We start from the raw sequence: 26,215 nt of genomic DNA on the forward strand, positions 1-26,215 counted from the left end.
AGTACTGTACCCCAGTGTTATATTCTGACAGACCCGTCCCCACCAGTACTGTACCCCAGTGTTTTACAGTGACGATCGTCCCCACCAGTACTGTACCCCAGTGTTACAGTGAGAGACCTGTCTCCAGCTGTACTGTACCCCAGTGTTATACAGTGACAGACCCGTCCCCACCAGTACTGTACCCCAGTGTTATACAGTGACAGACCCGTCCCCACCAGTACTGTACCCCAGTGTTATACAGCGACAGACCCGTCCCCACCAGTACTGTACCCCAGTGTTATACAGTGACAGACCCGTCCCCACCAGTACTGTACCCCAGTGTTATACAGTGACAGACCCGTCCCCACCAGTACTGTACCCCAGTGTTATACAGTGACAGACCCGTCCCCACCAGTACTGTACCCCAGTGTTATACTCTGACAGACCCGTCCCCACCAGTACTGTACCCCAGTGTTATACAGCGACAGACCCGTCCCCACCAGTACTGTACCCCAGTGTTATACAGTAACAGACCCGTCCCCACCAGTACTGTACCCCAGTGTTATACTCTGACAGACCCGTCCCCACCAGTACTGTACCCCAGTGTTATACAGCGACAGACCCGTCCCCACCAGTACTGTACCCCAGTGTTATACAGTGACAGACCCGTCCCCACCAGTACTGTACCCCAGTGTTTTACAGTGACGATCGTCCCCACCAGTACTGTACCCCAGTGTTATACAGTGACAGACCCGTCCCCACCAGTACTGTAGCCCAGTGTTATACAGTGACAGACCCGTCCCCACCAGTACTGTAACCCAGTGTTATACAGTGACAGACCCATCCCCACCAGTACTGTACCCCAGTGTTATACAGTGACAGACCCGTCCCCACCAGTACTGTACCCCAGTGTTATACAGCGACAGACGCGTCCCCACCAGTACTGTACCCCAGTGTTATACAGTGACAGACCCATCCCCACCAGTACTGTACCCCAGTGTTATATTCTGACAGACCCGTCCCCACCAGTACTGTACCCCAGTGTTTTACAGTGACGATCGTCCCCACCAGTACTGTACCCCAGTGTTATACAGTGACAGACCCGTCCCCACCAGTACTGTACCCCAGTGTTATACAGCGACAGACCCGTCCCCACCAGTACTGTACCCCAGTGTTATACAGTGACAGACCCGTCCCCACCAGTACTGTTCCCCAGTGTTATATTCTGACAGACCCGTCCCCACCAGTACTGTACCCCAGTGTTTTACAGTGACGATCGTCCCCACCAGTACTGTACCCCAGTGTTATACAGTGACAGTCCCGTCCCCACCAGTACTGTGCCCCAGTGTTACAGTGAGAGACCTGTCTCCAGCTGTACTGTACCCCAGTGTTATACAGTGACAGACCCGTCCCCACCAGTACTGTACCCCAGTGTTACAGTGAGAGACCTGTCTCCAGCTGTACTGTACCCCAGTGTTATACAGTGACAGACCCGTCCCCACCAGTACTGTACCCCAGTGTTATACAGTGACAGACCCGTCCCCACCAGTACTGTACCCCAGTGTTACAGTGACAGACCCGTCCCCACCAGTACTGTACCCCAGTGTTATACAGTGACAGACCCGTCCCCACCAGTACTGTACCCCAGTGTTATACAGTGACAGACCCGTCCCCACCAGTACTGTACCCCAGTGTTATACAGCGACAGACCCGTCCCCACCAGTACTGTACCCCAGTGTTATACAGTGACAGACCCGTCCCCACCAGTACTGTACCCCAGTGTTATACAGTGACAGACCCGTCCCCACCAGTACTGTACCCCAGTGTTATACAGTGACAGACCCGTCCCCACCAGTACTGTACCCCAGTGTTATTCAGCGACAGACCTGTCCCCACCAGTACTGTACCCCAGTGTTATACAGCGACAGACCCGTCCCCACCAGTACTGTACCCCAGTGTTATACAGCGACAGACCCGTCCCCACCAGTACTGTACCCCAGTGTTATACGGTGACAGACCCGTCCCCACCAGTACTGTACCCCAGTGTTACACAGTGACAGGCCCGTCCCCACCAGTACTGTACCCCAGTGTTATACAGCGACAGACCCATCCCCACCTGTACTGTACTCTAGTGTTATACAGTGACACACCCGTCCCCACCAGTACTGTACCCCAGTGTTATACAGTGACAGACTCATCCCCACCTGTACTGTACCCCAGTGTTATACAGTGACAGACTCATCCCCACCTGTACTGTACCCCAGTGTTATACAGTGACAGACTCATCCTCACCAGTACTGTATCCCAGTGTTATACAGTGACAGACTCATCCCCACTAGTACTGTACCCCAGTGTTATACAGTGACAGACTCATCCCCACCTGTACTGTACCCCAGTGTTATACAGTGACAGACTCATCCTCACCAGTACTGTACCCCAGTGTTATACAGTGACAGACCCGTCCCCACCAGTACTGTACCCAAGTGTTATACAGTGACAGACCCGTCCCCACCAGTACTGTACCCCAGTGTTATACAGTGACAGACCCGTCCCCACCAGTACTGTATCCCAGTGTTATACAGTGACAGACCCGTCCCCACCAGTACTGTACCCCAGTGTTATACAGTGACAGACCCGTCCCCACCAGTACTGTACCCCAGTGTTATACAGTGACAGACCCGTCCCCACCAGTACTGTATCCCAGTGTTATACAGTGACAGACCCGTCCCCACCAGTACTGTATCCCAGTGTTATATAGTGACAGACTCGTCCCCACCAGTACTGTACCCCAGTGTTATACAGTGACAGACTCATCCCCACCAGTACTGTACCCCAGTGTTATACAGTGACAGACCCGTCCCCACCAGTACTGTACCCCAGTGTTATACAGTGACAGACCCGTCCCCACCAGTACTGTACCCCAGTGTTACACAGTGACAGGCCCGTCCCCACCAGTACTGTACCCTAGTGTTATACAGTGACAGACTCATCCCCACCTGTACTGTACCCCAGTGTTATACAGTGACAGACTCATCCCCACCAGTACTGTGCCCCAGTGTTATACAGCGACAGACACGTCCCCACCAGTACTGTACCCCAGTGTTATACAGCGACAGACCCGTCCCCACCAGTACTGTACCCCAGTGTTATACAGCGACAGACCCGTCCCCACCAGTACTGTACCGAGTGTTATACAGTGACAGACCCATCACCAACAGTACTGTACCCCAGTGTGATACAGTGACAGACCCATCCCCACCAGTACTGTACCCCAGTGTTACACAGTGACAGACCTGTACCTCAATGTTATACAGTGACAGACCCCTCCCCACCAGTACTGTACCCCAGTGTTATACAGCGACAGACCCGTCCCTACCAGTACTGTACCCCAGTGTTATACAGTGACAGACCCGTCCCCACCAGTACTGTACCCCAGTGTTATACAGTGACAGACCGGTCCCCACCAGTACTGTACCCCAGTGTTATACAGTGACAGACCCAACCCCACCAGTACTGTAACCCAGTGTTATACAGCGACAGACCTGTCCCCACCAGTACTGTACCCCAGTGTTATACAGTGACAGACCCGTCCCCACCACTACTGTACCCCAGTGTTATACAGCGACAGACCCGTCCCCACCAGTACTGTAACCCAGTGTTATACAGTGACAGACCCATCCCCACCAGTACTGTACCCCAGTGTTATACAGTGACAGACCCATCCCCACCAGTACTGTAACCCAGTGTTATACAGCGACAGACCCGTCCCCACCAGTACTGTACCCCAGTGTTATACAGTGACAGACCCGTCCCCACCAGTACTGTACCCCAGTGTTATACAGTGACAGACCCGTCCCCACCAGTACTGTACCCCAGTGTTATACAGCGACAGACCTGTCCCCACCAGTACTGTACCCCAGTGTTATACAGTGACAGACCCGTCCCCACCACTACTGTACCCCAGTGTTATACAGCGACAGACCCGTCCCCACCAGTACTGTACCCCAGTGTTACACAGTGACAGACCCGTCCCCACCAGTACTGTTCCCCAGTGATATACAGCGACAGACCCGTCTCCACCAGTACTGTACCCCAGTGTTATACAGTGACAGACCCGTCCCCACCAGTACTGTACCCCAGTGTTATACAGTGACAGACCGGTCCACACCAGTACTGTACCCCAGTGTTATACAGTGACAGACCCAACCCCACCAGTACTGTAACCCAGTGTTATACAGCGACAGACCCGTCCTCACCAGTACTGTACCCCAGTGTTATACAGTGACAGACCCGTCCCTACCAGTACTGTACCCCAGTGTTATACAGTGACAGACCCGTCCCTACCAGTACTGTATACCCCAGTGTTATACAGTGACAGACCCGTCCCCACCAGTACTGTACCCCAGTGTTATACAGCGACAGACCCGTCCCCACCAGTACTGTACCCCAGTGTTATACAGTGACAGACCCGTCCCTACCAGTACTGTACCCCAGTGTTATACAGTGACAGACCCGTCCCCACCAGTACTGTACCCCAGTGTTATACAGCGACAGACCCGTCCCCACCAGTACTGTACCCCAGTGTTATACAGGGACAGACCCGTCCCCACCAGTACTGTACCCCAGTGTTATACAGCGACAGACCCATCCCCACCAGTACTGTACCCCAGTGTTATACAGTGACAGACCCGTCCCCACCAGTACTGTACCCCAGTGTTATACAGTGACAGACCCGTCCCCACCAGTACTGTACCCCAGTGTTATACAGTGACAGACCCGTCCCCACCAGTACTGTACCCCAGTGTGATACTCTGATAGACCCATCCCCACCAGTCCTGTATCCCAGTGTTGTACAGTGACAGACCCGTCCCCACCAGTACTGTACCCCAGTGTTATACAGTGACAGACCCGTCCCCACCAGTACTGTACCCCAGTGTTATACAGTGACAGACCCGTCTCCACCAGTCCTGTATCCCAGTGTTGTACAGTGACAGACCCATCCCCACCAGTACTGTACCCCAGTGTTATACAGTGACAGACCCGTCCCCACCAGTACTGCACCCCAGTGTTATACAGCGACAGACCCGTCCCCACCAGTACTGTACTCCAGTGTTACACAGTGACAGATCAGTCCCCGCCAGTACTGTACCCCAGTGTTATACAGTGACAGGCCCGTCCCCACCAGTACTGTACCCCAGTGTTACACAGTGACAGATCCGTCCCCACCAGTACTGTACCCCAGTGTTATACAGTGACAGACCCAACCCCACCAGTACTGTACCCCAGTGTTATACAGTGACAGATTCGTCCGCACCAGTACTGTATCCCAGTGTTATACAGCGATAGACCCGTCCCCACCAGTACTGTGCCCCAGTGTTATACAGCGACAGACCCGTCCCCACCAGTACTGTACCCCTGTGTTATACATTGACAGACCCGTCCCCACCAGTACTGTACCCCAGTGTTATACAGTGACAGACTCATCCCCACCAGTACTGTACCCCAGTGTTATACTCTGACAGACCCGTCCCCACCAGTACTGTACCCCAGTGTTATACAGTGACAGACCCAACCCCACCAGTACTGTACCCCTGTGTTATACAGTGACAGACCCGTCCCCACCAGTACTGTACCCCAGTGTTATATTCTGACAGACCCGTCCCCACCAGTACTGTACCCCAGTGTTTTACAGTGACGATCGTCCCCACCAGTACTGTACCCCAGTGTTATTCAGCGACAGACCTGTCCCCACCAGTACTGTACCCCAGTGTTATACAGTGACAGACCCGTCCCCACCAGTACTGCACCCCAGTGTTATACAGCGACAGACCCGTCCCCACCAGTACTGTCCCCCAGTGTTATACGGTGACAGACCCGTCCCCACCAGTACTGTACCCCAGTGTTATGCAGTGACCGACCGGTCCCCACCAGTACTGTACCCCAGTGTTATACAGTGACAGACTCGTCCCCACCAGTACTGTACCCCAGTGTTACACAGTGACAGACCCGTCCCCACCAGTACTGTACCCCAGTGTAACACAGTGACAGACCCGTCCCCACCAGTACTGTACCCCAGTGTTATACAGTGACAGACTCATCCCCACCTGTACTGTACCCCAGTGTTATACAGCGACAGACTCATCCTCACCAGTACTGTATCCCAGTGTTATACAGTGACAGACTCATCCCCACCAGTACTGTACCCCAGTGTTATACAGTGACAGACCCGTCCCCACCAGTACTGTACCCCAGTGTTATACAGTGACAGACCCGTCCCCACCAGTACTGTATCCCAGTGTTATATAGTGACAGACTCGTCCCCACCAGTACTGTACCCCAGTGTTATACAGTGACAGACTCATCCCCACCAGTACTGTACCCCAGTGTTATACAGTGACAGACCCGTCCCCACCAGTACTGTACCCCAGTGTTATACAGTGACAGACCCGTCCCCACCAGTACTGTACCCCAGTGTTACACAGTGACAGGCCCGTCCCCACCAGTACTGTACCCCAGTGTTATACAGTGACAGACTCATCCCCACCTGTACTGTACCCCAGTGTTATACAGTGACAGACTCATCCCCACCAGTACTGTGCCCCAGTGTTATACAGCGACAGACCCGTCCCCACCAGTACTGTACCCCAGTGTTATACAGCGACAGACCCGTCCCCACCAGTACTGTACCCCAGTGTTATACAGCGATAGACCCGTCCCCACCAGTACTGTACCCGAGTGTTATACAGTGACAGACTCATCCCCACCAGTACTGTACCCCACTGTTGTACTCTGACAGACCCCTCCCCACCAGTACTGTACCCCAGTGTTACACAGTGACAGACCTGTACCCCAATGTTATACAGTGACAGACCCCTCCCCACCAGTACTGTACCCCAGTGTTATACAGCGACAGACCCGTCCCCACCAGTACTGTACCCCAGTGTGATACAGTGACAGACCCCTCCCCACCAGTACTGTACCCCAGTGTTATACAGTGACAGACCCGTCCCCACCAGTACTGTACCCCAGTGTTATACAGCGACAGACCCATCCCCACCAGTACTGTACCCCAGTGTTACACAGTGACAGACCCGTCCCCACCAGTACTGTACCCCAGTGTTATACAGTGACAGACCCGTCCCCACCAGTACTGTACCCCAGTGTTATACAGTGACAGACCCCTCCCCACCAGTACTGTACCCCAGTGTTATACAGTGACAGACCCGTCCCCACCACTACTGTACCCCAGTGTTATACAGTGACAGACCCGTCCCTACCAGTACTGTACACCAGTGTTATACAGCGACAGACCCGTCCCCACCAGTACTGTACCCCAGTGTTATACAGTGACAGACCGGTCCACACCAGTACTGTACCCCAGTGTTATACAGTGACAGACCCACCCCACCAGTACTGTACCCCAGTGTTATACAGTGACAGACCGGTCCACACCAGTACTGTACCCCAGTGTTATACAGTGACAGACCCGTCCCCACCAGTACTGTAACCCAGTGTTATACAGCGACAGACCCGTCCTCACCAGTACTGTACCCCAGTGTTATACAGTGACAGACCGGTCCACACCAGTACTGTACCCCAGTGTTATACAGTGACAGACCCGTCCCCACCAGTACTGTACCCCAGTGTTATACAGTGACAGACCCGTCCCCACCAGTACTGTAACCCAGTGTTATACAGCGACAGACCCGTCCTCACCAGTACTGTACCCCAGTGTTATACAGTGACAGACCCGTCCCTACCAGTACTGTACCCCAGTGTTATACAGTGACAGACCCGTCCCTACCAGTACTGTACCCCAGTGTTATACAGTGACAGACCCGTCCCTACCAGTACTGTACCCCAGTGTTATACAGTGACAGACCCGTCCCTACCAGTACTGTACCCCAGTGTTATACAGTGACAGACCGGTCCACACCAGTACTGTACCCCAGTGTTATACAGTGACAGACCCAACCCCACCAGTACTGTAACCCAGTGTTATACAGCGACAGACCCGTCCTCACCAGTACTGTACCCCAGTGTTATACAGTGACAGACCCGTCCCCATCAGTACTGTACCCCAGTGTTATACAGCGACAGACCCGTCCCCACCAGTACTGTACCCCAGTGTTATACAGTGACAGACTCGTCCCTACCAGTACTGTACCCCAGTGTTATACAGTGACAGACCCGTCCCCACCAGTACTGTACCCCAGTGTTATACTCTGACAGACCCGTCCCCACCAGTACTGTACCCCAGTGTTATACAGTGACAGACCCGTCCCCACCAGTACTGTACCCCAGTGTTATACAGCGACAGACCCATCCCCACCAGTACTGTACCCCAGTGTTATACAGTGACAGACCCGTCCCCACCAGTACTGTACCCCAGTGTCATACTCTGATAGACCCGTCCCCACCAGTCCTGTATCCCAGTGTAATACAGTGACAGACTCATCCCCACCAGTACTGTACCCCAGTGTTATACTCTGACAGACCCGTCCCCACCAGTACTGTACCCCAGTGTCATACTCTGATAGACCCGTCCCCACCAGTACTGTATCCCAGTGTTATACAGTGACAGACCCATCCCCAACAGTACTGTACCCCAGTGTTATACAGTGACAGACCCGTCCCCACCAGTACTGTACCCCAGTGTTATACAGTGACAGACCCATCCCCACCAGTACTGTACCCCAGTGTTATACAGTGACAGACCCGTCCCCACCAGTACTGTACCCCAGTGTTATACAGTGACAGACCCGTCCCCACCAGTACTGTACCCCAGTGTTATACAGTGACAGACCCGTCCCCACCAGTACTGTAGAACATAGAACATAGAACAGTACAGCACAGAACAGGCCCTTCGGCCCACGATGTTGTGCCGAGCTTTATCTGAAACCAAGATCAAGCTATCCCACTCCCTATCATCCTGGTGTGCTCCATGTGCCTATCCAATAACCGCTTAAATGTTTCTAAAGTGTCTGACTCCACTATCACTGCAGGCAGTCCATTCCACACCCCAACCACTCTCTGCGTAAAGAACCTACCTCTGATATCCGTCCTGTATCTCCCACCACGAACCCTATAGTTATGCCCCCTTGTAATAGCTCCATCCACCCGAGGAAATAGTCTTTGATATGAGAAGTCCCTGGCGGGTCGGATCAAGGAAAACCCCAAGGCTTTTTACTCTCATGTGAGGAATAAAAGAATGACCAGGGTGAGGTTAGGGCCAGTCAAGGACAGTGGTGGGAACTTGTGTATGGAATCAGTAGAGATGTGATAAATGAATACTTTTCTTCAGTGTTCACCAAGGAGAGGGGCCATGTTTTTGAGGAAGAGAAGGTGTTACAGGCTAATAGGCTGGAGGAAATAGTTGTTCAGAGGGAGGATGTCCTGGCAGTTTTGAATAAACTGCAGGTCGATAAGTCCCCTGGACCTGATGAAATATATCCTCGGATTCTTTGGGAGGCAAGGGATGAGATTGCAGAGCCTTTGGCTTTGATCTTTGGGTCCTCGTGTGTCCACGGGGATGGTGCCAGAGGACTGGAGAGTGGCGAATGTTGTTCCTCTGTTTAAGAAAGGGAATAGAAATGACCCTGGTAATTATAGACCAGTTAGTCTTATTTCGGTGGTTGGTAAATTGATGGAAAAGGTCCTTAGGGATGGGATTTACGATCGTTTAGAAAGATGCGGATTAATCCGGGATAGTCAGCACGGATTCGTGAAGGGCAAGTCGTGCCTCACAAATTTGATTGAATTTTTTGAGGAGGTCACTAAGTGTGTTGATGAAGGTAGGGCAGTTGATGTCATATACATGGATTTTAGTAAGGCGTTTGATAAGGTCCCCCATGGTCGGCTTATGATGAAAGTGAGGAGGTGTGGGATAGAGGGAAAGTTGTCCGATTAGATAGGTAACTGGCTGTCTGATCGAAGACAGAGGGTGGTGGTGGATGGAAAATTTTCGGACTGGAGGCAGGTTGCGAGCGGAGTGCCACAGAGTGCTTGGTCCTCTGCTCTTTGTGATTTTTATTACTTAGAGGAGGGGGCTGAAGGGTGGATCAGTAAATTTGCTGATGACACCAAGATTGGTGGAGTAGTAGATGAGGTGGGGGGCTGTTGTAGGCTGCAAAGAGACATAGATAGGATGCAAAGCTGGGCTGAAAAATGGCAAATGGAGTTTAACCCTGATAAATGTGAGGTGATTCATTTTGGTAGGACTAATTTAAATGTGGATTACAGGGTCAAAGGTAGGGTTCTGAAGACTGTGGAGGAACAGAGAGATCTTGGGGTCCATATCCACAGATCTCTAAAGGTTGCCAGTCAAGTGGATAGAGCTGTGAAGAAGGCCTATAGTGTGTTAGCTTTTATTAACAGGGGGTTGGAGTTTAAGAGCTGTGGGGTTATGCTGGAACTGTACAGGACCTTGGTGAGACCACATTTGGAATATTGTGTGCAGTTCTGGTCACCTCACTATAAGAAGGATGTGGAAGCGCTGGAAAGAGTGCAGAGGAGATTTACCAGGATGCTGCCTGGTTTGGAGGGTGGGTCTTATGAGGAAAGGTTGAGGGAGCTAGGGCTGTTCTCTCTGGAGCGGAGGAAGCTGAGGGGAGACTTAATAGAGGTTTATAAAATGATGAAGGGGATAGATAGAGTGAACGTTCAAAGACTATTTCCTCGGGTGGATGGAGCTATTACAAGGGGGCATAACTATAGGGTTCATGGTGGGAGATATAGGAAGGATATCAGAGGTAGGTTCTTTACGCAGAGAGTTGTTGGGGTGTGGAATGGACTGCCTGCAGTGATAGTGGAGTCAGACACTTTAGGAACATTTAAGCGGTTATTGGATAGGCACATGGAGCACACCAGGATGATAGGGAGTGGGATAGCTTGATCTTGGTTTCAGATAAAGCTCGGCACAACATCGTGGACCGAAGGGCCTGTTCTGTGCTGTACTGTTCTATGTTCTATAATGATAGATGTCACAGCCAGCGACGGGAAGTGAAATGTTTCCTCCCAGAGGGTGTTGACACTCTGGATCTCACTTCCTCAAAGGCTGCTGGAGGCAGAGGGCTGAATCTTTATTTAAATTGCCTTTATTGCCTGTCGTCAGCTATCCCTTGAAAAGGTGGTGGTGAGAGTGTGGATCTTTGTCAAACGTGTTTTTAAAGTCCTCATCAACAACATCCACCACACTCCCTTCAGCGACATTCCCTGTTCCTCATCAACAACATCCACTACACTCCCTTCAGCGACATTCCCTGTTCCTCATCAACAACATCCACTACACTCCCTTCAGCGACATTCCCTGTTCCTCATCAACAACATCCACCACACTCCCTTCAGCAACATTCCCTGTTCCTCATCAACAACATCCACTACACTCCCTTCAGCGACATTCCCTGTTCCTCATCAACAACATCCACTACACTCCCTTCAGCAACATTCCCTGTTCCTCATCAACAACATCCACCACACTCCCTTCAGCGACATTCCCTGTTCCTCATCAACAACATCCACTACACTCCCTTCAGCGACATTCCCTGTTCCTCATCAACAACATCCACTACACTCCCTTCAGCGACATTCCCTGTTCCTCATCAACAACATCCACTACACTCCCTTCAGCGACATTCCCTGTTCCTCATCAACAACATCCACTACACTCCCTTCAGCGACATTCCCTGTTCCACATCAACAACATCCACTACACTCCCTTCAGCGACATTCCCTGTTCCTCATCAACAACATCCACTACACTCCCTTCAGCAACATTCCCTGTTCCTCATCAACAACATCCACTACACTCCCTTCAGCAACATTCCCTGTTCCTCATCAACAACATCCACCACACTCCCTTCAGCGACATTCCCTGTTCCTCATCAACAACATCCACCACACTCCCTTCAGCGACATTCCCTGTTCCTCATCAACAACATCCACTACACTCCCTTCAGCAACATTCCCTGTTCCTCATCAACAACATCCACTACACTCCCTTCAGCAACATTCCCTGTTCCTCATCAACAACATCCACCACACTCCCTTCAGCAACATTCCCTGTTCCTCATCAACAACATCCACCACACTCCCTTCAGCAACATTCCCTGTTCCTCACCAACAACATCCACCACACTCCCTTCAGCAACATTCCCTGTTCCTCATCAACAACATCCACTACACTCCCTTCAGCGACATTCCCTGTTCCTCATCAACAACATCCACTACACTCCCTTCAGCGACATTCCCTGTTCCTCATCAACAACATCCACTATACTCCCTTCAGCGACATTCCCTGTTCCTCATCAACAACATCCACTACACTCCCTTCAGCAACATTCCCTGTTCCTCATCAACAACATCCACCACACTCCCTTCAGCGACATTCCCTGTTCCTCATCAACAACATCCACTACACTCCCTTCAGCGACATTCCCTGTTCCTCATCAACAACATCCACTACACTCCCTTCAGCAACATTCCCTGTTCCTCATCAACAACATCCACTACACTCCCTTCAGCGACATTCCCTGTTCCTCATCAACAACATCCACTACACTCCCTTCAGCGACATTCCCTGTTCCTCATCAACAACATCCACCACACTCCCTTCAGCGACACTCCCTTCAGCGACATTCCCTGTTCCTCATCAACAACATCCACCACACTCCCTTCAGCAACATTCCCTGTTTCATCACGAAACTCCATTTAATGAGGCAAGCACAATCTGTCATTATGAATCCGTGTTGTCTCTCTTCATTTGACTTGAGGACTGCCGTCATTACCCAGTCTGGCCAACGTGACTCCAGACCCACAGCAACATGGCCTCAGAGATGGGTAATAAATGCTGGCCCAGCCAGTGGTGCCCACATCCCATGAACAAAGAGAGATAGTTCTCACTCTCTATTCCTCTGGCATCTCCCTGTTTTCAGGCTCTGAAATGTCTATTAACATTGGTGAAGATTATTCCCTCACCCTTGTGTTGACAGGCACGTCTGTCCTATTAGTTTGAGTTTTGTACGATCTGTTTATAATCTCTCTGCAATTCTCTCACAGGAAATCTGCAACAATCCACAATTCATCATTGAAGGAGCCACGCGCACTGATATCTGCCAGGGGGCCCTAGGTATGTACATAACAAGCTGAAATTGTACCATGTTGTGATCGCTATCACCAAAATGCTCCCCCACCTCAACCGCCTGTCTGGCTTCTTTCCCCAGAATCAGGTCCAGCACAACTCCCTCCCTTGTTGGATCCTCCACATATTGATTTAAAAAGTTCTGGACACGTTTTAAGAAATCTACTCCATCCAAGCCCATAAGACTGTGTTTACCCCAGTTAATGTTGGGAAAGTTGAAATCACCGCATATAATAACCCTCGTTATAGTTTTTACGCACCTCCATAAACTGAGCACAGACTTGGTCCTGAATGACCAGGGTGAGGTTAGGGCCGGTCAAGGACAGGAGTGGGAACTTGTGTATGGAGTCAGTGGAGATAGGCGAGGTGATGAATGAATACTTTTCTTCAGTATTCACCAAGGAGAGGGGCCATGTTTTTGAGGATGAGAGTGTGATACAGGCTGATAGGCTGGAGGAGGTAGATGTTCTGAGGGAAGATGTGTTAACAATTTTGAAAAACCTGAGGGTTGACAAGTCCCCTGGGCCAGATGGGATATATCCTAGGATTCTTTGGGAGGCAAGGGATGAGATTGCAGAGCCTTTGGCTTTGACCTTTGGGTCCTCACTGTCCACGGGGATAGTGCCAGAGGACTGGAGAGTGGCGAATGTTGTTCGTCTGTTTAAGAAAGGGAATAGAAATGACCCTGGTAATTATAGACCGGTTAGTCTTACTTCGGTGGTCGGTAGGTTAATGGAAAAGGTCCTGAGGGAGAGGATTTATGACTATTTGGAAAGATGCAGTTTAATCCGGGATAGTCAACACGGATTCGTGAAGGGGAAATCTTGCCTCACAAATTTGATAGAATTTTTTGAGGAGGTAACTAAGTGTGTTGATGAAGATAGAGCAGTTGATGTCGTATACATGGATTTTAGTAAGGCGTTTGATAAGGTTCCACATGGTCGGTTCATGAAGAAAGTAAGGAGGTGTGGGATAGAGGGAAATTTGGCCAATTGGATAAGTAACTGGCTATCTCATAGAGTTTTAACAACACCAGGTTGAAGTCCAATAGGTTTATTTGGTAGCAAATGCCATTAGGGAAAGCTAATGGCTTTTGCTACCAAATAGACCTGTTGGACTTTAACCTGGTGTTGTTAAAACTCTTACTGTGTTTACCCCAGTCCAACGCCGGCATCTCCACATCATCTCTCACAGAAGACAGAGGGTGGTGGTGGATGGAAAATGTTCAGACTGGAGACCAGTTACCAGCGGTGTACCACAGGGATCAGTGCTGGGTCCTCTGCTCTTTGTGATTTTTATTAATGACTTAGAGGAGGGGGCTGAAGGGTGGATCAGTAAATTTGCTGATGACACCAAGATTGGTGGAGTCGTGGATGAGGTGGAGGGCTGTTGAAGGCTGCAAAGAGACATAGATAGGATGCAAAGCTGGGCTGAAAAATGGTAGGTGGAGTTTAACTCTGATAAGTGCGAGGTGATTCATTTTGGGAGGACAAATTTGAATGCAGATTACAGGGTCAACGGTAGGGTTCTGAGGAATGTGGAGGAACAGAGAGATCTTGGGGTTCATATCCACAGATCTCTGAAGGTTGCCACTCAAGTGGATAGAACCTTGAAGAAGGCCTATAGTGTGTTAGCGTTTATTAACAAGAGGTTTGAGTTCAAGAGGCGTGGGGTTATGCTGCAACTGTACAGGACCTTGGTGAGACCACATTTGGAATATTGTGTGCAGTTCTGGTCACCTCACTATAAGAAGGATGTGGAAGCACTGGAAAGAGTGCAGAGGAGATTTACCAGGATGCTGCCTGGTTTGGAGGGTAGGTCTTATGAGGAAAGGTTGAGGTAGCTGGGGCTTTTCTCTTTAGAGCGGAGGAGAATGAGAGGCGACTTAATAGAGGTTTATAAGATGATGAGGGGGATAGATAGAGTGGACGTTCAGAGGCTATTTCCTCGGGTGGATGTAGCTGTTACTAGGGGGCATAACTATAAGATTTGTGGTGGGAGATATAGAACCATAGAACATTACAGCACAGAAACAGGTCTTTTGGCCCTTCTTGTCTGTGCCGAACCATTTTTCTGCCTAGTCCCACTGACCTGCACCTGGACCATATCCCTCCACACCCCTCTCATCCATGAACCCGTCCAAGTTTTTCTTAAATGTTAAAAGCATTTACCACTTTATCCGGCAGCTCATTCCACACTCCCACCACTCTCTGCGTGAAGAAGCCCCCCCTAATATTCCCTTTAAACTTTTCCCCCCTCACCCTTAACCCATGCCCTCTGGTTATTTTCTCCCCTAGCCTCAGCGGAAAAAGCCTGCTTGCATTCACTCTATCTATACCCATCAAAATCTTATACACCTCTATCAAATCTCCCCTCAATCTTCTACGCTCCAGCGAATAAAGTCCCAACCTATTCAATCTCTCTCTGTAACTCATAGAAATCATAGAAACCCTACAGTACAGAAAGAGGCCATTCGGCCCATCGAGTCTGCACCGACCACAATCCCACCCAGACCCTACCCCCATATTTGATAGAATTTTTTGAGAAGATAACTAAGTGTGTTGATGAAGGTAGGGCAGTTGATGTCATATACATGGATTTTAGTAAGGCGTTTGATAAGGTCCCCCATGGTCGGCTTATGATGAAAGTGAGGAGGTGTGGGATAGAGGGAAAGTTGGCCGATTGGATAGGTAACTGGCTGTCTGATCGAAGACAGAGGGTGGTGGTGGATGGAAAATTTTCGGATTGGAGGCAGGTTGCTAGCGGAGTGCCGCAGGGATCAGTGCTTGGTCCTCTGCTCTTTGTGATTTTTATTAATGACTTAGAGGAGGGGGCTGAAGGGTGGATCAGTAAATTTGCTGATGACACCAAGATTGGTGGAGTAGTGGATGAGGTGGAGGGCTGTTGTAGGCTGCAAAGAGACATAGATAGGATGCAAAGCTGGGCTGAAAAATGGCAAATGGAGTTTAACCCTGATAAATGTGAGGTGATTCATTTTGGTAGGACAAATTTAAATGTGGATTACAGGGTCAAAGGTAGGGTTCTGAAGACTGTGGAGGAACAGAGAGATCTTGGGGTCCATATCCACAGATCTCTAAAGGTTGCCACTCAAGTGGATAGAGCAGTGAAGAAGGCCTATAGTGTGTTAGCTTTTATTAACAGGGGGTTGGAGTTTAAGAGCCGTGGGGTTATGCTGCAACTGTACAGGACCTTGGTGAGACCACATTTGGAATATTGTGTGCAGTTCTGGTCACCTCACTATAAGAAGGATGTGGAAGCGCTGGAAAGAGTGCAGAGGAGATTTACCAGGATGCTGCCTGGTTTGGAGGGTAGGTCATATGAGGAAAGGTTGAGGGAGCTAGGGCTGTTCTCTCTGGAGCGGAGGAGGCTGAGGGGAGACTTAATAGAGGTTTATAAAATGATGAAGGGGATAGATAGAGTGAACGTTCAAAGACTATTTCCTCGGGTGGATGGAGCTATTACAAGGGGGCATAACTATAGGGTTCGTGGTGGGAGATACAGGAAGGATATCAGAGGTAGGTTCTTTACGCAGAGAGTGGTTGGGGTGTGGAATGGACTGCCTGCAGTGATAGTGGAGTCAGACACTTTAGGAACATTTAAGCGGTTATTGGATAGGCACATGGAGCACACCAGGATGATAGGGAGTGGGATAGCTTGATCTTGGTTTCAGATAAAGCTCGGCACAACATCGTGGGCCGAAGGGCCTGTTCTGTGCTGTACTGTTCTATGTTCTATGTTCTAATCCCTCTAACCTACACATCTCAGGACACAAAAGGCAATTTATAGCCTGGCCAATCAAACTAACCCGCACATCTTTGGACTGTGGGAGGAAACCGGAGCACCCGGGGAAAACCCACGCAGACATGGGGAGAATGTGCAGACTCCACACAGACAGTGACCCAAGCCGGGAATCGAACCCAGGTCCCTGGAGCTGTGAAGCAGCAGTGCTAACCACTGTGCTACCCTACCGCCCTCAGTTTCTCAAGTCCCGGCAACATCCTTGTAAACCTTCTCTGCACTCTTTCAACCTTATTAATATCCTTCCTGTAATTAGGTGACCAAAACTGCACACAATACTCTAAATTCGGCCTCACCAATGTCTTATACAACCTCACCATAACATTCCAACTCTTATACTCAATACTTTGATTTATAAAGGCCAATGTACCAAAGGCACTCTTTACGACCCTATCTACTTGTGACGCCACTTTTAGGGAATTATGTATCTGTATTCCCAGATCCCTCTGTTCTACTGCACTCTTCAGTGTCCTATCATTTACCTTGTATGATCTACCTTGGTTTGTCCTTCCAATGTGCAATATCTCACACTTGTCTGCATTAAACTCCATCTGCCATTTTCAGCCCATTTTTCGAGCTGGTCCAAATCCCTCTGCAAGCTTTGAAAACCTTCCTCACTGTCCACTACACCTCCAATCTTTGTATCATCAGCAAATTTGCTGATTCAATTTACCACATTATCATCCAGATCATTGATAAAGATGACAAACAATAATGGACCCAGCACTGATCCCTGCGGCACACCACTAGTCACAGGCCTCCACTCAGAGAAGCAATCCTCCACAACCACTCTCTGGCTTCTTCCATTGATGTGGAGATGCCGGCGTTGGACTGGGGTAAGCACAGTAAGAAGTCTCACAACACCAGGTTAAAGTCCAACAGGTTTATTTGGTAGCAAATACCATAAGCATTCGGAGCGCTGCCCCTTCGTCAGATGGAGTGGTTATCTGTTCTCAAACAGTGCAAACATAGAACATAGAACATAGAACATTACAGCGCAGAACAGGCCCTTCGGCCCACGATGTTGCACCGACCAGTTAAAAAAAAAACTGTGACCCTCCAACCTAAACCAATTTCTTTTCGTCCATGAACCTATCTACGGATCTCTTAAACGCCCCCAAACTAGGCGCATTTACTACTGATGCTGGCAGGGCATTCCAATCCCTCACCACCCTCTGGGTAAAGAACCTACCCCTGACATCGGTTCTATAACTACCCCCCCTCAATTTAAAGCCATGCCCCCTCGTGCTGGATTTCTCCATCAGAGGAAAAAGGCTATCACTATCCACCCTATCTAAACCTCTAATCATCTTATATGTTTCAATAAGATCCCCTCTTAGCCGCCGCCTTTCCAGCGAAAACAATCCCAAATCCCTCAGCCTCTCCTCATAGGATCTCCCCTCCATACCAGGCAACATCCTGGTAAACCTCCTCTGCACCCTCTCCAAAGCCTCCACATCCTTCCTGTAATGTGGGGACCAGAACTGCACACAGTACTCCAAGTGCGGCCGCACCAGAGTTGTGTACAGTTGCAACATAACGCTACGACTCCTAAATTCAATCCCCCTACCAATAAACGCCAAGACACCATATGCCTTCTTAACAACCTTATCTACTTGATTCCCAACTTTCAGGGATCTATGCACACATACACCTAGATCCCTCTGCTCCTCCACACTATTCAAAGTCCTCCCGTTAGCCCTATACTCAACACATCTGTTATTCCTACCAAAGTGAATTACCTCACACTTCTCCGCATTAAACTCCATCCGCCACCTCTCGGCCCAACTTTGCAACCTGTCTAAGTCTTCCTGCAAACTACGACACCCTTCCTCACTGTCTACCACACCACCGACTTTGGTGTCATCAGCAAATTTGCTAATCCACCCAACTATACCCTCATCCAGATCATTAATAAATATTACAAACAGCAGTGGCCCCAAAACAGATCCCTGAGGTACACCACTTGTAACCGCACTCCATGATGAATATTTACTATCAACCACCACCCTCTGTTTCCTATCCGCTAGCCAATTCCTGATCCAATTTCCTAGATCACCCCCAATCCCATACATCTGCATTTTCTGCAGAAGCCTACCATGGTGAACCTTATCAAACGCCTTACTAAAATCCATATATACCACGTCCACTGCCTTGCCCCCATCCACCTCCTTGGTCACTTTCTCAAAAAACTCAATAAGGTTAGTAAGGCACGACCTACCTGCCACAAAACCATGCTGACTATCACCTATCAATTCATTACTCTCCAAATAACTATAAATCCTATCCCTTATAATTTTTTCCAACATCTTGCCGACAACAGAAGTGAGACTCACCGGTCTATAATTCCCGGGGAAGTCTCTGTTCCCCTTCTTAAACAATGGGACAACATTCGCTAACCTCCAATCTTCTGGTACTATACCAGAGGCCAACGACGACCTGAAGATCAGAGCCAGAGGCTCTGCAATCACTTCTCTTGCCTCCCAGAGAATCCTTGGATAAATCCCATCCGGACCAGGGGATTTATCTATTTTCAGACCCTCCAGAATATCCTGCACATCCTCCTTATCAACTGTAATACTGTCTATTCTACTCCCTTGCAACCCAGTGTCCTCCTCAGCTATATTCATGTCCCCTTGCGTGAACACCGAAGAGAAATATTGGTTCAATGCTTCACCAATCTCCTCCGGTTCCACACATAACTTCCCTCTGCCATCTATAACTGGCCCTAAACTTGCCCTAACCAACCTTCTGTTCTTGACATACCTATAGAACGCCTTAGGATTCACTTTAACCCTATCCGCCAAAGTCTTCTCATGTCCCCTTTTAGCCCTTCTAAGCTCGCTCTTCAACTCCCTCTTAGCCAATCTAAAGCTTTCTAGTGCACTACCCGAGTGCTCACGTCTCATCCGAACATAAGCCTCCTTTTTCTTTTTAACCAACAAAGAAACTTTTTTGGTGCACCACGGTTCCCTAGCCCTACCAATTCCTCCTTGCCTGACAGGGACATACCTATCACAGACTCGCAGTAGCTGCTCCTTGAAAAAACTCCACATGTCGGACGTTCCCAGTCCCTGTAATCTCCTAGTCCAACCTATGTTTCCTAATTCTCTCCTAATAGCCTCATAATTACCCTTCCCCCAGCTAAAACCACTGGCCCGAGGTTCATGCCTATCCCTTTCCATCACTAAGGTGAACGTAACCGAATTGTGGTCACTATCACCAAAATGCACACCAACTTCCAAGTCTAGCACCTGGTCTGGCTCATTTCCCAGCACCAGATCCAATATAGCCTCACCTCTAGTGAATACTGATTAGAATGCAAATCTCTACAGCCAACCTGGTCTTAAATGTACAGACAATGTGGGTGGAGGGAGCATTCAACACAGGTTAAAGAGATGTGTATTGTCTCCAGACAGAACAGCCATCTGCTGTAGAGATTTGCATTCTAATCAGTATTCTGTAATTTGATTTCTGTGTCTGTTTGCACTGTTTGAGAACAGATAACCACTCCATCTGACGAAGGGGCAGCGCTCCGAATGCTTATGGTATTTGCTACCAAATAAACCTGTTGGACTTTAACCTGGTGTTGTGAGACTTCTTACTGTTCTTCCATTGAGCCAGTGTCTAATCCAATTTACTACCTCCCCATGTATACCTAGCGACTGAACCTTCCTGACTAACCTCCCATGCGGGACCTTGTCAAAGGCCTTACTGAAGTCCATGTAGACAACATCCATTGCCTTTACTGCTGGGTGGGTACCTGAATTCTAGCTCCGGTGTACAGGAGGTTGAGAGTAGTGAGGTCATGGATGAGGTTTCAGAGTCGCAGGAGTGTACTGGCAGGCAGGAAGGCGGTTGGAAGTGTGTATACTTCAACGCCAGGAGCATCCGGAATAAGGTGGGTGAGCTTGCAGCATGGGTTGGTACCTGGGATTTCGATGTTGTGGCCATCTCGGAGACATGGATAGAGCAGGGACAGGAATGGTTGTTGCAGGTTCCAGGGTTTAGATGTTTCAGTAAGTGCAGGGAAGGCGGTAAAAGAGGTGGAGGTGTGGCATTGTTAGTCAAGGACAGTATTATGGTGGCAGAAAGGACATTTGATGAGGACTCGTCGACTGAGGTAGTTTGGGCTGAGGTTAGAAACAGGAAAGGAGAGGTCACCCTGTTGGGAGTTTTTTATAGACCTCCGAAAAGTTCCAGAGATGTAGAGGAAAGGATTGCAAAGATGATTCTGGATAGGAGCGAAAGTAACAGGGTAGTTGTTATGGGGGACTTTAACTTTACAAATATTGACTGGAAAAGCTATAGTTCGAGTACTTTAGAGGGGTCGGTTTTTGTCCAATGTGTGCAGGAAGGCTTCCTGACGCAGTATGTAGATAGACCAACAAGAGGCGAGGCCACATTGGATTTGGTACTGGGTAATGAACCAGACCAGGTGTTAGATTTGGAGGTAGGGGAGCACTTTGGTGATAGTGACCACAATTCGATTACATTTACTTTAGCGATGGAAAAGGATAGGTATATACCAAAGGGCAAGAGTTATAGCTGGGGGAAAGGAAATTATGATGCGATTAGGCGAGATTTAGCTGGCATAGGTTGGGGAAGGAAACTGCAGGGGATGGGCACAATTGTAATGTGGAACTTGTTCAAGGAACAGCTACTACGCGTCCTTGATAAATATGTACCTGTCAGGCAGGGAGGAAGCAGACGTGTGAGGGAACTGTGGTTTACTAAGGCGGTTGAATCTCTGGTGAAGAGGAAGAAGGAGACTTATGTTAAGATGAGACGTGAAGGCTCAGTTAGGGCACTTGAGAGTTACAAGTTAGCCAGGAAGGACCTAAAGAAAGAGTTAAGAAGAGCCAGGAGGGGACATGAGAAGTCTTTGGCAGGTAGGATCAAGGAAAACCCTAAAGCTTTCTATAGGTATGTCAGGAGTAAAAGAATGACTAGGGTAAGATTAGGGCCAGTCAAGGACAGGAGTGGGAAGTTGTGCGTGGAATCTGAAGAGATAGGAGAGGCACTAAATGAATATTTTTTGTCGGTATTCACACTGGAGAGGGACAGTGTTGTCGAGGGGAGTACTGAGATGCAGGCTGTTGGACTGGATGGGATTGAGGTTCATAGGGAGGAGGTGTTAGCAATTCTGGAAAGGGTAAAAATAGATAAATCCCCCGGGCCGGATGGGATTTATCCTAGGATTCTCTGGGAGGCTAGAGAGGAGATTGCAGAGCCTTTGGCTTTGATCTTTGTGTCGTCATTGTCTACAGGAACAGTGCCAGAAGACTGGAGGATAGCAAATGTTGTCCCCTTGTTCAAGAAGGGGAGTAGAGACAACCCTGGTAATTATAGACCGGTGAGCCTTACTTCTGTTGTGGGCAAAGTTTTGGAAAGGATTATAAGAGATAGGATTTATAATCACCTAGAAAGGAATAATTTGATTAGGGATAGTCAACACGGTTTTGTGAAGGGTAGGTCGTGCCTCACAAACCTTATTGAGTTCTTTGAGAAGGTGACCAAAGAGGTGGATGAGGGTAAAGCGGTTGATGTGGTGTATATGGATTTCAGCAAAGCGTTTGATAAGGTTCCCCATGGTAAGCTTTTGCAGAAAATACGGACACATGGGATTGAGGGTGATTTAGTGGTTTGGATCTGGAATTGGCTAGCTGTAAGAAAACAGAGGGTGGTGGTTGATGGGAAATATTCATCCTGGAGTTCAGTTACTAGTGGTGTACCGCAAGGATCTGTTTTGGGGCCACGGCTGTTTGTCATTTTTATTAATGACCTGGATGAGGGTGTAGAAGGATGAATTAGTAAATTTGCGGATGACACTAAAGTCGGTGGAGTTATAGACAGTGCGGAGGTAAGTGGCAGGTTATAGAGGGACATAGATAAGCTGCAGAGCTGGGCTGAGAGGTGGCAAATGGAGTTTAATGCGGAAAAGTGTGAGGTGATTCACTTTAGAACATAGAACATAGAACATAGAACAGTACAGCACAGAACAGGCCCTTCGGCCCACGATGTTGTGCCGAGCTTTATCTGAAACCAAGATCAAGCTATCCCACTCCCTATCATCCTGGTGTGCTCCATGTGCCTATCCAATAACCGCTTAAATGTTTCTAAAGTGTCTGACTCCACTATCACTGCAGGCAGTCCATTCCACACCCCAACCACTCTCTGCGTAAAGAACCTACCTCTGATATCCGTCCTGTATCTCCCACCACGAACCCTATAGTTATGCCCCCTTGTAATAGCTCCATCCACCCGAGGAAATAGTCTTTGAACGTTCACTCTATCTATCCCCTTCATCATTTTATACACCTCTATTAAGTCTCCCCTCAGCCTCCTCCGCTCCAGAGAGAATAGCCCTAGCTCCCTCAACCTTTCCTCATATGACCTACCCTCCAAACCAGGCAGCATCCTGGTAAATCTCCTCTGCACTCCTTCCAGCGCTTCCACATCCTTCCTATAGTGAGGTGACCAGAACTGCACACAATATTCCAAATGTGGTCTCACCAAGGTCCTGTACAGTTGCAGCATAACCCCACGGCTCTTAAACTCCAACCCCCTGTTAATAAAAGCTAACACACTGCAGGCCTTCTTCACAGCTCTATCCACTTGAGTGGCAACCTTTAGAGATCTGTGGATATGGACCCCAAGATCTCTCTGTTCCTCCACAGTCTTCAGAACCCTACCTTTGACCCTGTAATCCACATTTAAATTTGTCCTACCAAAATGAATCACCTCACATTTATCAGGGTTAAACTCCATTTGCCATTTTTCAGCCCAGCTTTGCATCCTATCTATGTCTCTTTGCAGCCTACAACAGCCCTCCACCTCATCCACTACTCCACCAATCTTGGTGTCATCAGCAAATTTACTGATCCACCCTTCAGCCCCCTCCTCTAAGTCATTAATAAAAATCACAAAGAGCAGAGGACCAAGCACTGATCCCTGCGGCACACCGCTAGCAACCTGCCTCCAATCCGAAAATTTTCCATCGACCACCACCCTCTGTCTTCGGTCAGACAGCCAGTTGCCTATCCAATCGGCCAACTTTCCCTCTATCCCACACCTCCTCACTTTCATCATAAGCCGACCATGGGGGACCTTATCAAACGCCTTACTAAAATCCATGTATATGACATCAACTGCCCTACCTTCATCAACACACTTAGTTACCTCCTCAAAAAATTCTATCAAATTTGTGAGGCACGACTTGCCCTTCACGAATCCGTGCTGACTATCTCGGATTAATCCGCATCTTTCTAAATGGTCGTAAATCCCATCCCTAAGGACCCTTTCCATCAATTTACCAACCACCGAAGTAAGACTAACCGGTCTATAATTACTTTGGAAGGAGTAACAGGAATACAGAGTACTGGGCTAATGGTACTTGGTAGTGTGGATGAACAGAGGGATCTCGGTGTCCATGTGCATAGATGCCTGAAAGTTAGCACCCAGGTTGATAGGGTTGTTAAGAAGGCATACGGTGTGTTTGCTTTTATTGGTAGAGGGATTGAGTTTCGGAGCCAGGAGGTCATGCTGCAACTGTACAAAACTCTGGTGCGGCCGCATTTGGAGTATTGCGTACAGTTCTGGTCGCCGTATTATAGGAAAGATGTGGAAGTGTTGGAAAGGGTGCAGAGGAGATTTACCAGGATGTTGCCTGGTATGGTGGGAAAATTGTATGAGGAAAGGCTGAGGGGCTTGAGGTTGTTTTCGTTGGAGAGAAGAAGGTTAAGAGGTGACTTAATAGAGGCATACAAGATGATCAGAGGATTAGATAGGGTGGATAGTGAGAGCCTTTTTCCTCAGATGGTGATGGCTAGCACGAGGGGACATAGCTTTAAATTGAGGGGTGAGAGATATAGGACAGATGTTAGAGGTAGGTTCTTTACTCAGAGAGTAGTAAGGGCGTGGAATGCCCTGCCTGCGGCAGTCGTGGACTCGCCAACATTAAGAGCATTCAAATGGTTATTGGATAAATGTATGGATGATATTGGAATAGTGTAGATTAGAGGGGCTTTAGATTGGTTCTACTGGTCGGCGCAACATCGAGGGCCGAAGGGCCTGTACTGCGCTGTAATGTTCTATGTTCCCTTAATCCACTTTCCTGGTAACCTCCTCGAAAAACTCTAGTTGATTGGTTAAACATGACCTACCACGCACAAAGCCATGTTGACTCTCCCTAATAAGTCCCTGTCTATCCAAATATTTGTAGATCCTATCTCTTAATACTCCTTCCAATAATTTACCTCCTACTGACGTCACACTTACCGGCCTATAATTTCCCACATTACTTTTTGTGCCTTTTTTAAACAATGGAGGGATGTCCGAGGTCGTTTCTTTACGCAGAGAGTGGTTGGGGTGTGGAATGGACTGCCTGCAGTGATAGTGGAGTCAGACACTTTAGAAACATTTAAGCGGTTATTGGATAGGCACATGGAGCACACCAGGATGATAGGGAGTGGGATAGCTTGATCTTGGTTTCAGATAAAGCTCGGCACAACATCGCGGGCCGAAGGGCCTGTTCTGTGCTGTACTGTTCTATGTTAAGAACATAAGAACATAAGAAATAGGAGCAGGAGTAGGCCATCTAGCCCCTCGAGCCTGCCCCGCCATTCAACAAGATCATGGCTGATCTGAAGTGGATCAGTTCCACTTACCCGCCTGATCCCTATAACCCCTAATTCCCTTACCGATCAGGAATCCATCTATCCGTGATTTAAACATATTCAACGAGGTAGCCTCCACCACTTCAGTGGGCAGAGAATTCCAGAGATTCACCACCCTCTGAGAGAAGAAGTTCCTCCTCAACTCTGTCCTAAACCGACCCCCCTTTATTTTGAGGCTGTGCCCTCTCGTTCTAGTTTCCTTTCTAAGTGGAAAGAATCTCTCCACCTCTACCCTATCCAGCCCCTTCATTATCTTATAGGTCTCTATAAGATCCCCCCTCAGCCTTCTAAATTCCAACGAATACAAACCCAATCTGCTCAGTCTCTCCTCATAATCAACACCCCTCATCTCTGGTATCAACCTGGTGAACCTTCTCTGCACTCCCTCCAAGGCCAATATATCCTTCCGCAAATAAGGGGACCAATACTGCACACAGTATTCCAGCTGCGGCCTCACCAATGCCCTGTACAGATGCAGCAAGACATCTCTGCTTTTATATTCTATCCCCCTTGCGATATAGGCCAACATCCCATTTGCCTTCTTGATCACCTCATAGAAATCATAGAAACCCTACAGTACAGAAAGAGGCCATTCGGCCCA

The 26,215-nt window shown here is 48.9% G+C and overlaps 1 protein-coding gene across 1 annotated transcript in view; it reads left to right on the forward strand.

The window, feature by feature from the left end:
• LOC144487915 (calpain-2 catalytic subunit-like) overlaps positions 1 to 26,215 on the forward strand; it is a 76,725-nt gene that overhangs the window by 43,535 nt on the left and 6,975 nt on the right. The window contains exon 2 of the mRNA XM_078205961.1: positions 13,036 to 13,105. Coding sequence (XP_078062087.1) covers positions 13,036 to 13,105 — 70 coding nt within the window. The remainder of the gene's footprint in view (positions 1 to 13,035; positions 13,106 to 26,215) is intronic.

The sequence above is a fragment of the Mustelus asterias genome, unplaced genomic scaffold (genome assembly GCF_964213995.1).
Source record: "Mustelus asterias unplaced genomic scaffold, sMusAst1.hap1.1 HAP1_SCAFFOLD_1129, whole genome shotgun sequence".
Classification (NCBI taxonomy): Eukaryota; Metazoa; Chordata; class Chondrichthyes; order Carcharhiniformes; family Triakidae; genus Mustelus; species Mustelus asterias.